Source organism: Carassius auratus, chromosome 41, assembly GCF_003368295.1.
Source record: "Carassius auratus strain Wakin chromosome 41, ASM336829v1, whole genome shotgun sequence".
Lineage (NCBI taxonomy): Eukaryota > Metazoa > Chordata > Actinopteri > Cypriniformes > Cyprinidae > Carassius > Carassius auratus.
Window position 1 is genome coordinate 21,024,799 of NC_039283.1, and position 13,742 is coordinate 21,038,540.

The 13,742-nt window shown below is 33.9% G+C and overlaps 1 protein-coding gene across 1 annotated transcript in view; it reads right to left on the reverse strand.

The window, feature by feature from the left end:
• The window catches only part of LOC113059237 (regulating synaptic membrane exocytosis protein 2-like), a 136,116-nt gene that overhangs the window by 108,295 nt on the left and 14,079 nt on the right, over positions 1-13,742 (reverse strand). The window contains 4 exon segments of the mRNA XM_026227582.1: positions 4,766-4,777; positions 6,694-6,904; positions 11,022-11,126; positions 12,490-12,522. Of these exon segments, the coding sequence (XP_026083367.1) occupies positions 4,766-4,777; positions 6,694-6,904; positions 11,022-11,126; positions 12,490-12,522 (361 nt within the window).

Below are 13,742 nucleotides of genomic sequence, written 5' to 3' on the forward strand. Positions count from 1 at the left end.
GGGTTCGAATCCCAGGGTTCACATGTTAGGAGAAAATTGTTAGCCTGAGCGCAATGTAAATCACTTTGGATAAAAGTGTTTGCATAAATGCAAAATTAAATTCATTATATACTTGGTTTTTAATATTTCTATTTAATTATTTTTATGTCAGTTTATATCATTTCAGTACTTCAAATTAAAGGGATACTGCACACCAAAATAAAAATTGTATCATTAATCATTTAACCCCATGTCGTTCCAAACCCGAAAAAGCTTTGTTCATCTTCGGAACATAATTGAAGATATTTTGGATGAAAACCGTGAGGCTTGTGTCTGTCCCATTCACTGCCAAGTAAATTACACTGTCAAGCTTGGATTTGAACAAAAACAGCGCATCAGTGTAGCGCGGATGACACAGAAGAGTGTACGCAGTTTGCATTCAGCTGATATTTTTCAAACTGCTGCCACAGAGAGACACAGAGTAGAAGAATTGTTCAATAAAGTCATTATTTTTGTTTTCCTCATGTACAAAAAGTATTCTCGTCGCTTCATAATGTTACGGTTGAATCACTGATGGCAGATGGATATGGACAGCTAGAGCCCCAGATACAGATCCCCTGTAAAGACCTTGTCTCAGAGGACCACCGGGACAAGACGACAGGAAACAGATGATTCTTCTGCACAATCTGACTTTGCTGCAGCCTGGAATTGAACTACTGGTTTCGTCTGGTCAGAGGAGAACTAGCCCCCCAACTGAGCCTGGTTTCTCCCAAGGTTTTTTTCTCCATTCTGTCACCGATGGAGTTTCGGTTCCTTGCCGCTGTCGCCTCTGGCTTGCTTAGTTGGGGTCACTTCATGTACAGCGATATCATTGACTTGATTGCAAAAAAAACAGACACTATTTCAACTGAACAGAGATGACATAACTGAATTCAGTGATGAACTGCCTTTAACTATCATTTAGCATTATTGAGACACTGTTTTCCTAATGAATGTTGTTCAGTTGCTTTGATGCAATGTATTTAGTTTAAAGCGCTATATAAATAAAGCTGACTTGACTTGACTTGACTATTCTGACGATCCTATTCATACTTTTCTGGACTTTGACAGTGTAATTTACTTGCCAGTTAATGGGACAGTCACAAGCCTGCCGGTTTTCGTCCAATATATCTTAAATTATGTTCCGAAGATGATCTAAGCTTTTACGGGTTTGGAACGACATGAGGGTAAGTGATTAATGACAAAATGTTCATTTTGGGGTTGAGTATGCCTTTAAGCTCATGTTTTATTTCAGTTGTTTACCAAGTCAACATTTCTATTTTTTATCTAATATTTATTTCAGCTTTATTTCAATTAATGAAAACCTTTTCAGTGGTTTAAGTTTTGTGACAAAGCCATCAATAAATGCAATAAATATAAATTACATATCCCATATATATAACATTTTGGAAATGTATATTTTATATTTGTATAAAAATATCCAAAACGGTCAAATCAACCAGTGAAACAGCAACACAATACTCCTTCTGCACCAGCAGAGCAGAATGAAACAAGCGTGAAGAACATTCTTTCACCATCAACAACAACTTCTAGGTTTTAGATATTAAAATATTTCTATGTAAAACTGTCTCGAAGGTTCAGAGATGTTAGAATCACAAGTACTGTCTCCATTCAAACCCTTAATAGAGTAAACCACAGAGGGGAGAAACAAAATCCAATCGCCAAGAAGTAACCGGCAATTCAATCCTCCGCCGGGTGACCGGATAAAAGCTCAGCACTGTCCTGTTACTGGTGAGAAACCAGAAAACAGAATGAAACAGAACTACACACTAAAGAAACAAGATCCCAAAAAAATCAGACAAACATCTAACACTCAGACAACAGAGATAAAAGAAAGAAACATGAAAAGGTCACACTCGACTCTACCAGTGCTTCAAACTATAACCAGTAAGAGCTGATTACTCTTTGCTAAATGACCAACTGTAGGAATGGAAATCTCCTTAATATCGATTTTTTTCTAAGTAGTCTAAATGGTGAGATTAAATACAATCTGAGAGTTTTACCTCCTGATTTTTCGACAGAGAAATGCCCCAGTCACACACCTTAGAGTCTCACAACAGATCTGGACAATGTCTCAAACATTGTAGATTTGCAGAGCCACTTAATCTGCAATCACTGTTTTACAGCAATGAGAATCACTACTGATGTTACATCATCGATGATATTTATATTTATTTTATATCTACATTTTATATTTATAACTCTGGACACATTATGGCAATGAATAGCCTTCATTTGCTTTATAGAAATTGAATTTTATATTATACATCTGGTCGAGTAAAAATTTTCATTTTCTTCATGCAACATATAATTTTTGATTTTGGATCAAAATGTGACCTGGTCTTGTTTTTATGAAAATGTTTTAATATACGGTCATATTTCTGGGCTTTTTCAAGACTTAGTTAGTGAGATCTATGGGGATAACCATAACTCAGAAGTGGGGCCGGTGTGTGACAGGTAACACTCAGGTGAACCCTCTGCATCTCCATCTGTGCTCAAGGGAACACGAGAGTGTTTCTATTGTCCTTCTGCACAAAGCAGCCTGCAGCGGGACACAACACTTTTACTACACTGTACTCATGCAGCCAAAAAACATGCACAATAAAGAGCCTGCTATTTCATTGCTCAGGGAGTTCTCATCTAACTATCAACGTTGTCCTTATATACAGTGGGTACGGAAAGTATTCAGACCCCCTTAAATTTTCACTCTTTGTTATATTGTAGCCATTTGCTAAAATCATTTAAGTTCTTTTTTTTTCCTCAATGTACACACAGCACCCCACATTGACAGAAAAACACAGAATTGTTGACATTGAAAGAAAGATCACTGGCTGAGCTCCAGAGATGCAGTTGGGAGGTGGGAGAAAGTTGTAGAAAGTCAACCATCACTGCAGTCCTCCACCAGTCTGGGCTTTATGGCAGAGTGGCCCGACGGAAGCCTCTCCTCGGTGCACGGCACATGAAAGCCCCCATGGAGTTTGGTAAAAAAAAAAAACACCTGAAGAACTCTCTGGTCTGATGAGACCAAGATAGAACTTTTTGGCCTTAATTCTAAGCGGTATGTGTGGAGAAAACCAGGCACTGCTCCTCACCTGTCCATTACAGTCCCAACAGTGAAGCATGGTGGTGGCAGCATCATGCTGTGGGGTGTTTTTCAGCTGCAGGGACAAGACGACTGGTTGCAATCGAGGGAAAGATGAACGGGGCCAAGTACAGGGATATCCTGGACGAAAACCTTCTCCAGAGTGCTCAGGACCCCAGACTGGGCCGAAGGTTGTCTCCAACAAGACAATGACCCTAGCACACAGGTAAAATAATGAAGGAGTGTCTTCACATCAACTCTGTGACTGTTCTTGAATGGCCCATCCAGAGCCCTGACTTAATCCCAATTGAGCATCTCTGGAGAGACCTGAAAATGGCTGTCCACCAACGTTTACCATCCAACCTGACAGAACTGGAGAAGATCTGCAAGGAGGAATGGCAGAGGATCCCCAAACCCAGGTGTGAAAAACTTGTTGCTTCTTTCCCAAAAAGACTCATGGCTGTATTAAATCAAAAGGGTGCTTCTACTAAATACTGAGCAAAGGGTCTGAAAACTTAGGACCATGTGATATTTCAGTTTTTCTTTTTTAATAAATCTGCAAAAATGTCAACAATTCTGTGTTTTTCTATCAATATGGGGTGCTGTGTATACATTAATGTGGAAAAAAAAGAACTTAAATGATTTTAGCAAATGGCTGCAATACAACAAAGAGTGAAAAATTTAAGGGGGTCTGAATACTTTCCCTACCCACTGTATGTATGTATATATATATATATATATATATATATATATATATATATATATATATATATATATATATATATATATATACTAACTAAATTCTGAACCTATAAATCTACATACATTATATTGCCTTTTTCCTCATTAGAAACATTTCAGTCAAACTTTATAAAATAAAATAAAAAATTTGAGATCTTATTTGTCTTATTAAACTGAGATAATACAGTTTTGTTTTTGTCACTACAGTATGTAATCACAACAAAAATGAAAATCCACAAAGCTGTTTGTTGTTTATTGTAATGCTACTATTATGGCTTTCCCTCTTTAAAATAATATGAAAATGTCCCGGTGTTGAAATGAGGGGTGATGCAATGTCATCCAGTTAATTATAGCAACATCACAACCATTTCTCATTTAGTACAGGTTCTGTAAGCGATTTAAGCCATTTTGCTATCACTATAAAAACTGTTCATCAAATGTATATTTACAAATTATATATTAAAATATATGCACAAATTTAGATATAAACTAAAATATATAAATTAACTAAAATATAATATACAAATGTTTATAATATAAAAAACACTTCTATAGTAAAATATTGTATTCAAATTATTGTATTCAATTACTGTTTAAAAAAAGTTGTTTAAGTAAAAGACATAAATTGTCATCAAAATGTCATCTTGTTATCCTTGAAATATTGTCTTGTGTTTTTACAGTGTAACTTAAACTACACACTCTTTCCATAAACCCATCCTTCAAAAAAGTAATGAAGAGCAACGGGACAGAGATTGTATCTTACTATCTGTGAGATATTTCTGATGCTCCAAAAATAAATAAATAAAATAATCGCTTACAGCACCTTTAATGGAGGTGTGCAATCATCACACTTTTGCAAAAGCTAAATATCAAAGCATAGACAAGGAAAAAAAGGGTGCTGACCACTTTATCCTCCTGTTGCAATTCCACAGGGGAGGAAACGCAAGAGAGAAAGACAAGGGGAAAGAAGAGGGGAGAACAAGTGTGAGTGACATTCAGACACACATAAAGAGATGTTCACATACTACTGCAGCCAATCGCTTATTACTCTGAGCAAAGTAATTTAAAAACACCAAGACTGAACTGGGAGAGAGACATCAAAAGGTTAGATTCTGGATTAAATAGGCAGTTTCTGGCCTGATACATCCATCGCCCCGGGTCATCGGGCGAGGTGGTCAAAACAGAGGGAACATCCCCCTCTTGTGGTCAGCAGCAGGAAATATCATAGAATCAGATGCATTACGAGTTGAATGATTTCTGTATGAAATTTCATAACAAAAAGGATCTCCATTAATAAGTTCAATTACTTAAATAATAAAACATGGCATCTCACACTGTCACAGCTGTAAATATTGAATATGCTTAGAATGGCGAACTAAACTATTTTTTTGCAGTAAGTACATCAGGTGCAAGTGATATCAAATGCAATTTCTAATATCATTGTAGCTTATTATTTGGCTGGGTTGCCAAAGGTTAAGACATTTTTACACAGTACTGGATTAACCCTATAAAGCCCACTGTATATTTTTTTATAGCCTAGTCTAAACTATCAAAATGATCAAAAATTTGCTGGAAAATTGTTGCAAACAATCAAAATACATGTCATCAGACTGATTATTTCTAGATCTATGGAATAATTTGTATAATTATAAAAATATCCACCTTAACCCCTTAACTGTCACTCATATTTTTGAACAATTACTTTGTAGTGCACGATCCAAACTTAAATTTGTATAATTCGTGACTGAAAACATTTTGTAACATGATATTGATGTACCATTTACATGGTAATGCAATGTCTGATTTTAAAATGAGTTTTAAAAGGATGAATTTTGAGATTTTAAGTTTTCAGTTGATATATAATTTATCATGATAAAAAAGGCAACAAAGAAGTCTTGTTTTTTTAACAGAGGTCAAAATTCCTGTTATAATGTAGATTTTTGAGGGTGCACTCTTGTCATAAATTAATCTATTACTTTTCCTACATACTTTTTAACAGAAAACATTGATAAAATATATATTTGGGAGTCTTTGACCTTTCCGACAATATATAGTTTGTCAAGATTAGATTAGATTTAATTGTAATATAGTGAAGTAAATGTAGGCGTCCCACACAGAGCGTTAACAGGTTAAGCTCATTGTTCACATCTGTACTTGCTGTGAAATATTGATGATTCTATAAAGTAAACATAAGAATATCCTTTATATTGCTAGTAACATGTCAAGATGAACACTTACTGGACTGTAGCAAGTTTTACTTTATTATAATTATTAAAATATAATGTAAAAAGGTAACACATATGATACATCAGGCTTATGAGATCATTTTTTTTTTATCTCAGTCATCATTGTATTGTATTTTGCCCCCAATAAATATTACAGAGCTTTGATCATAAAACAAAGTATTTACATCTTAAATCATATATTGTTTCTAGACACAGAGTGAAAACTGATATTCCTATGTATTTTATGTCAGCAGTCTGCTATACTGTTAAAAAAAATCTCATTGATTTACATTAAAGCTATCAGAATTTAATCTCATGTTTAGACATAAAAATGACAACATATGCACTAAACCGTATATTTTTGCTCAGTTTGAGCCAAGTCTGCTCTCTATACTCTCACTACATGAGCAACAAAAGCCTGATGTACAAAATGATACTCAAAAAAAATTTATAATTCTAACTTGCAAGTTATTTAAAAATAGTAGTTAGAGTGTACATACTCTAGTAGTTAGCATACTTCGCAGTATATTTTATTCATTACAATAATGACTAGTGTCCAGCTGAAGTGTCCATGCTTGTGTGATCTGAGCAGCTTTCCAGCTGTACCTTGTTAGAGCGCAGTGAAACTCTTCCTCCACAGCGAGCGCAGAACTTGGTTTGGCAATAAGAACAGAGGTGGCCACAGCCGTCGGCAAACTTGGTTTTATGGCAGATTCCGCAGGTGGGTGCATCACTCTTCTGCTCCTGGGTGATCGGTGCCTCGTCCCCCATCTTCTTCACCTGGTCCTTATACATTTCAAATTGCTGGTGCAATTTCCTGCAGGAAACAGAACACAGCCAATCAGAACACAGCAAGAAAACACATTATAAGTGTAAACATTATGATATATCAATATACTTGGAAAAAAAAGGACATAAAAATAGAATATACTTTTAAAAAAATAGGAAGGATTTGGTCATGGGTTACAACCAAAAGGACAATTTTATTGCTCAGAGCTTGCTCTTTCATTGCTCATTAGACTTCATTGACTTTGTTCAATTCATTCATTGTTTCATTCAAATATTAAATAAAAAACTTAAAATACAAATACAAGACAATTGCTGACAAAGTTATAAATCTAATATGAAGACTAATGAATCCCCACTTCCTCTCTGTGTCATCTCATTGTGATCTCAGATATTTCTAGAAAGAAATGCATTAAATTGATTAAAATAATAATAATAAATGTTTATTGAGCATCAAATCAGCAAATTAGAATGATTTTTGAAAGATCACATGACACTGAAGACTGACTGAAAATTCAATGAAATAAATGACGTTAAAAGTATATTAAAATATTTATATTAAATAAAATATTAAAGTTTTCAATGTAGATTTTGATCAAATAAATGCAAACTTATCAGCTGTAGTGTACATCACAATAAATTCAAAAGTTGTTGAAAACGTTTAAAAACAAAGTAATACAGTACGAATACAAATATAACATTTCTTAGAACTTGTCACATGCATTCTGAACTAGATTTTTTACATCTTTGTCATTAACTTTGGCAAATGTTTGTTTATGTACATTTCAATATGTTATTATAGATAGATAGATAGATAGATAGATAGATAGATAGATAGATAGATAGATAGATAGATAGATAGATAGATAGATAGATAGATAGATCAACCATACACAATATAAAAATCCCATAATAAAATGTTTTTTACTAAATCCTGAAAACAAATATATTGTTCTGAAAGATAAGCTACATTTACAATGAAAAATATGCAGAATAGCTTTGTTCAGTTGGTTGTCAATAAGCACTAGCTCTGGTTACACACTTTGTTGTGACTGTCAGACGGACGTGCAACAGTGAGGAGAACTTCCTGTTCTCGAGCCCACTTCATCATCAACTGAAGCATCATGTGCAGCCTTGAGACTATTTGTGGCTGAATTCACACAAACCAGATCACACAGATAACACATCAAGATCACGTGCATCACCTCATATCGACTGGAAAACTGAAACAGCTGTCGACATGACAGTATCTATGAGCTGCACATAGTCCCAACTAAAAAAACCTCATCATTTATCAATACATTTAAATAAATATCAACCTGATCTTGAGCAGGCAGATCACCTTTTGTGTGTTTATGGGACTTTTATATGGGACTTTTATAAAAGGGTGTCGTTTAATAACATTCCTTTCTTCATTAATATAAAAGAGCAGAGGGGTCAAAGGCTTGAGATGGACCCTGAAACGCTAGCTGAATGCAAGCATGACACACATGCATTTTGTATGTCCGCTGTCAATCAACCGTAGCCGTGGAAACTGAACACTGGGGGCTAACACCATAATCTGTCGATTAAAGGAGGTTTGGTCCCACATCTGCCCCTGCAACATTCATTAGCGGGCTGAATTATTGAGCACACTGATCTATTTACTACAACAGAATGCCTGGGTGTTACCCAGAATTCACCTGGCCACCTCCCACCAAACTTGAACACGTTCTCAAGCTGCTAATCACTATCTCTGACAGGAGAGTTTGAATGCTTAATGCAAAGGAGTTTGTTTCGTGTAAATTTAATGAACACAAACGTCATTGAACTTAATGTTTTTGACTTCAGCATAAACTAATAATTATTATTATTATTTTTTTTTTTTTTTTTTTTGACAAGCCATGTTATATGTTTCCCATATATAGTTTGTTATAAGTTTGTAATACTCAGATAATTATTCATTAGGATTCCCATATATCACAATAGCATATTTAGCCCATTTGTTCACTGGTAAAACTAAAACTATAAAACTATAGTAAAACTATAAAAAATAAATAAATAAATAAATTAAAAATAAATTAAAATCAAATCAAATCAAATCAAAGACTTCAACTAAATGAAAATTACAAATGTTGCTGTAATAAGTACATTGAGGAACTTCAGTTACTAACTGTAAATAAACATTTAGTATTAAAGCTTAATTAAACTGAACTAAAATAAATTAATATAATAGTAATATAAAAAATATATATTAATTAATAAAAATGACAAAAGTACATAAAATTATATAGTAAATTTTATATTTAAGTGAAGTTTAAAATTAATTTAAAAAGTTAAAATTAACTTTAGTAATAGTAAATAATATAATTAATTAAAGGCATAATTAAGGTAAAATGAAAACTGTTTGTGTTTGTGTGTAGGTATATATATATATATATATATATATATATATATATATATATATATATATATATATACCTACACACAAACACAAACACACACACACAAAAAAAACAGGCTTCTTACAAGCAGATACTAACTTTCTGAAGCTAACCGTCCAAACCGTTCACCGTAGAGTCATGATTCCTTTTTAAGTCAGTGACCTTTCACCCCTCTAAGATCAAATCACACCAATGAGCAGGTCTGCTTTCACCGACCCCGTGACCTCTGCCCCTCTGACCCTCCGAACATGTGCATATACAGTACCACTCACTGTCTGACCCCACGCTGCCATCTCAGATACACGACAGATATCCTTTAGTAAATGCAATATTAGATTTGAATCCATGTCACAAGACAGTCACAAGACACAAGATCATATGTGTTTGGAATGACATGTCAGATTTGACATTAAACCCAGCATCTATCCTCCTATAAACACCCGAGCTCCAGACAGCAGTCTGATGGATGATGGGAAGGCTGGAGGAGCTCCAGAGGTCTGGCAGGTGCGCTGGCTCAGGTAGCATTACAGACAGCTGGAGACCACAGCACAGCTCACCTCAAGAGATGCATAACCCATAATATAATCATACGCCATTCGTCACGTCTCATCTGACACACAGCAGATAGAGAAGTCAAAGAAACACGAGCCAGTACACTGATACGCACTCCCTTTATGAGTGACATTGCAGCCACCTGAAGACCTGCGCTTTACCATTTAAGCTACTTACAATTTGTAGTCGACTTCTCATGTAATACAAAACCCGTGCTTAATGCTGGTCTCTATGTAGATCTCGTATTCAAATCAAACTGATGGGCCATAATGAGCGACACATGCCTGTAGTAGCTAGTATTTTAGATAATAAATAAGGCCTGTCTAATAATCACATTCATTTAGCCTAACTGATTATATTTAACCTAAAAAAAATTACATCATAAAATATACATAACATAAAAATAATTACTCAATTTATCTACCCATATGAAACTTGCAACTTAAACTATTGAATATATTCTATTTTCCACTATAATGTAATGGCTTTAATTTATCTTTCAATTATTAAAACTGGTAAGTTTTCAAAAAGATATAATGAATGAAGCAAACAAATACAGCATTTATTGATATTCATTTCTGCATATAATAATACATGCATTATTTCTACAAATAATAAATTATTATTATGAATGAACATGAATATATTATTTCATATTGTGTGTACATGTTAAATTTAATAAATAGCTTTATAATATATACATTAAAATAAGGGGGAGTTATATGAAATAAGCCAATGCAAAAATATTTAAAATACAAAAACATTTGACATTTATTATAAAAGAGTAAATGAGCATTAATTAGCAATTAACAACAAACTAACATTTATATTAAACTGTATCTATACATCTATCTATAAATTTTATTAAAATGAATAATCAACGAATGCTGTAAAAGACATTGTTAATTCATAACGTCTAATGTGTTGATTAATGCTAACAAATTTAATCTTATTGCAAAGTGTTACCAGCAAATTTTGTAATTAACTGTGATTAATTCATCATCAACTAATTTAATTTAACATTTTTGTGAACTGATAGCCCTTGAACATTTATTTCATAGTCAGATAGATGAAAGAGGAAACATATACACAGAAATGCAACATAATTCAAAGTTTGGCTGGGCAATGTAGTGTGGGTTGAGGGCAAAGATAAATCCATTCAGTTTTACTCACGTCTCTGGCTCCTTTGGATGCTCTGTTTGCGGTTGGATTTGGGACTTTGTCTGAGGCTGGAGAACATTATTAACCAGATCAGTGATTCCACTAAAGGGATACCACCTGTATGAACAAGCAGACAGCGCACCTCAAAATCCGTTCAACACGTCTGCTTCCGGTCGACACACACGCCATTATCATCATGACAACTACAGAGCAGCTACATTCATAAGAAACACACACATGTACAGCTGCTAAAACTATTGGGATAGAGAAAAAGAAAGACAGAGAGAAAGACAGGGACAGCCAAATCTCAGCCCACTGACAATCTCATCCATATTACACACAAAACTGGACACTTTCTCAATCTGGCAAGCTCAAATCTGTTTGGCCAGCTTTACGCCAGGTAGTGAAAATACACCGGTTTTCATCCCATCCATGATGTACCAGATCATTGTAAAAAAAATTGACTTAATAAATAAATAACTAGATTTATCACTTTCAAAGTTGCCCAGTTTAGTTCCAATATATTATTTCCCCCCCCAGACACTTAGTATAAAGTTAACTAAATATGCATGAGCATTAATTTATTTTATTAAACAATATTTATTACTTTTGGACAAACAAAAACTCTAATTACAAAGTGCAAATCAATTCCATTATATTTTCCAGCATTTTCCATAGCTGAACTTGTAGGAAATGCTGTGCAATTCTCCCCAGAGTTTTTGACCACTGCGGACTGAAAAACTATTTTATATAAACTGCCCCTAAATGAAATGTGCAAACAAAATGTGCTGTGCTGGTTGCTGTACATGTCTTTCAAACTATCTCTTTAAGCGGGCGTTTCTTGGTTTTGATTGAAATAAAACAGATTTGCTGAAAAATATGGTTATGTGAGACTAGAGAATGTAGAAAATTAAAAAGAGAAATACAAAGACAGAGAACTGAGAGATGGAAAAACTTGGAGAAGGAAGCAGAGAAGCCATAGCGAGTTAAATGCATTTTGCATCCATCAGCCAGAGATACAGTCATGTGTCCACGGATACAGATAAAGAGATCAAACAGTGTCGATGTGCAACTCACAGAGTCGACAAACAAGCAAAATAAAGCAGGACTGGTGCATCCAACCTATATGTGGATGAAGCTGCCAAAAGCTTTTCAGATGAAGCCATGACAGACTGCAGGCAGCTAATCACTAGAGAGAGGAAGGGAAAAGAGCTGCCAATCACAGAGCAAGCCACAACAAATGCACACGCCACTAACCAGCAAGACGGGAATATCAAAGCCTTGAGGTCTCTAGATAAGATTAGGCCTACACAGAATCTGTACATGGACAAAAACTGCAGAATTTGAGCCACAAAGAAAGTTCCGCCCCTTTATTGTTTGTTAACTTAATGGTTTGGCTGATTTGATTATAATTTGACTTGCCAGTATAAGAGTATTCTGCAGCTTTTGTGGAAAAATGACCTGACTGAGAGTTACTTACTGGACTGGCTGAGACTTTGGATCTTCATTGATCCTAGAAATAAAAACATAAATAAGTGAACATAAGAGCAGGATGGGAAAATAATAAAAAACATAACAGTAAAATAAAGAGCAATACATGTAATGTGCTGGGCAGCATGATGAGATATGGCTTAAAAAAATGTAATCATAATTTAGTCATATCTGTGTTAACGAGGGAGGTTTACAGACAGATTTTTTTTTTTTAAACAAAGGTATTCCCCAATTTCTAATTTGATTTGTTATGAATACAATTAAATATTACATATACCTTACCTTTTGATTTGATTATATATAAATCAAATATCAAATATATATAATCAATAATCATATTTTTTCAGCAAAACTATGTTATGATATATAGCTTTACTGTGAAAAAAGATAAGGTTTTAAAAATAAACATTTTTAAGATTTTTTATGATACCAACCATTTCGCCACTACATGAGAATTAAATATGCAAACATATATGAGCAAGATAATTTTAAACATATACACAAAATGAAAACATGTAAACACAAGAAGCATGCAAATATAAAATATTACAAATATTTAAAAAAAAATAAGTAAATAATAGATAACAGGTCAACAGAAAATAGACAGGGACACAGAAAATTAAAAAATAAAATAAAATAAAATAAAATAAAGCACTGCCAATAACACACAGTCCGTCAGACTCAATGTGCTGCACTTAAGACTGAATTAACACATAAATACAATAAAATCTACTCCATGGAAAGAGGGTTAATGAACTCCATAACTCAGAAGTCCTGGAAAAATTGTATATCAATCCTTTGGGACAGCATTCAACGCCGTTTCAGATAATGTTTTGCTAAATGTGGACTCGCTTTTTTTTACCTGTCTGGCATCTGTGCATTTGTGTGTGAGTTTAAGGGTGCAGAAATTAAACACTAGAAGTAAAAAATGGTTAGATTATCTCCTGAAACATTTTGTGCAAAATTGTAAAACCGTGTGGCACTGCCCCCTAATGGTTAAATATTAAGAAACAGATGTCAACCTCTGCATCTGGAACACAGGAAAAAAGTGCAGCAGTCTCAAACTTGAAGTAATAATAATAATAATAATATATATATATATATATATATATATATATATATATATATATATATATATATATATATATATATATATATATATATATATATATATATACATTTTGTTTTGTATATAGTTCGACTATGTGGTGAGTCAACTTCCTTCGGTTTCAGTCACAGATT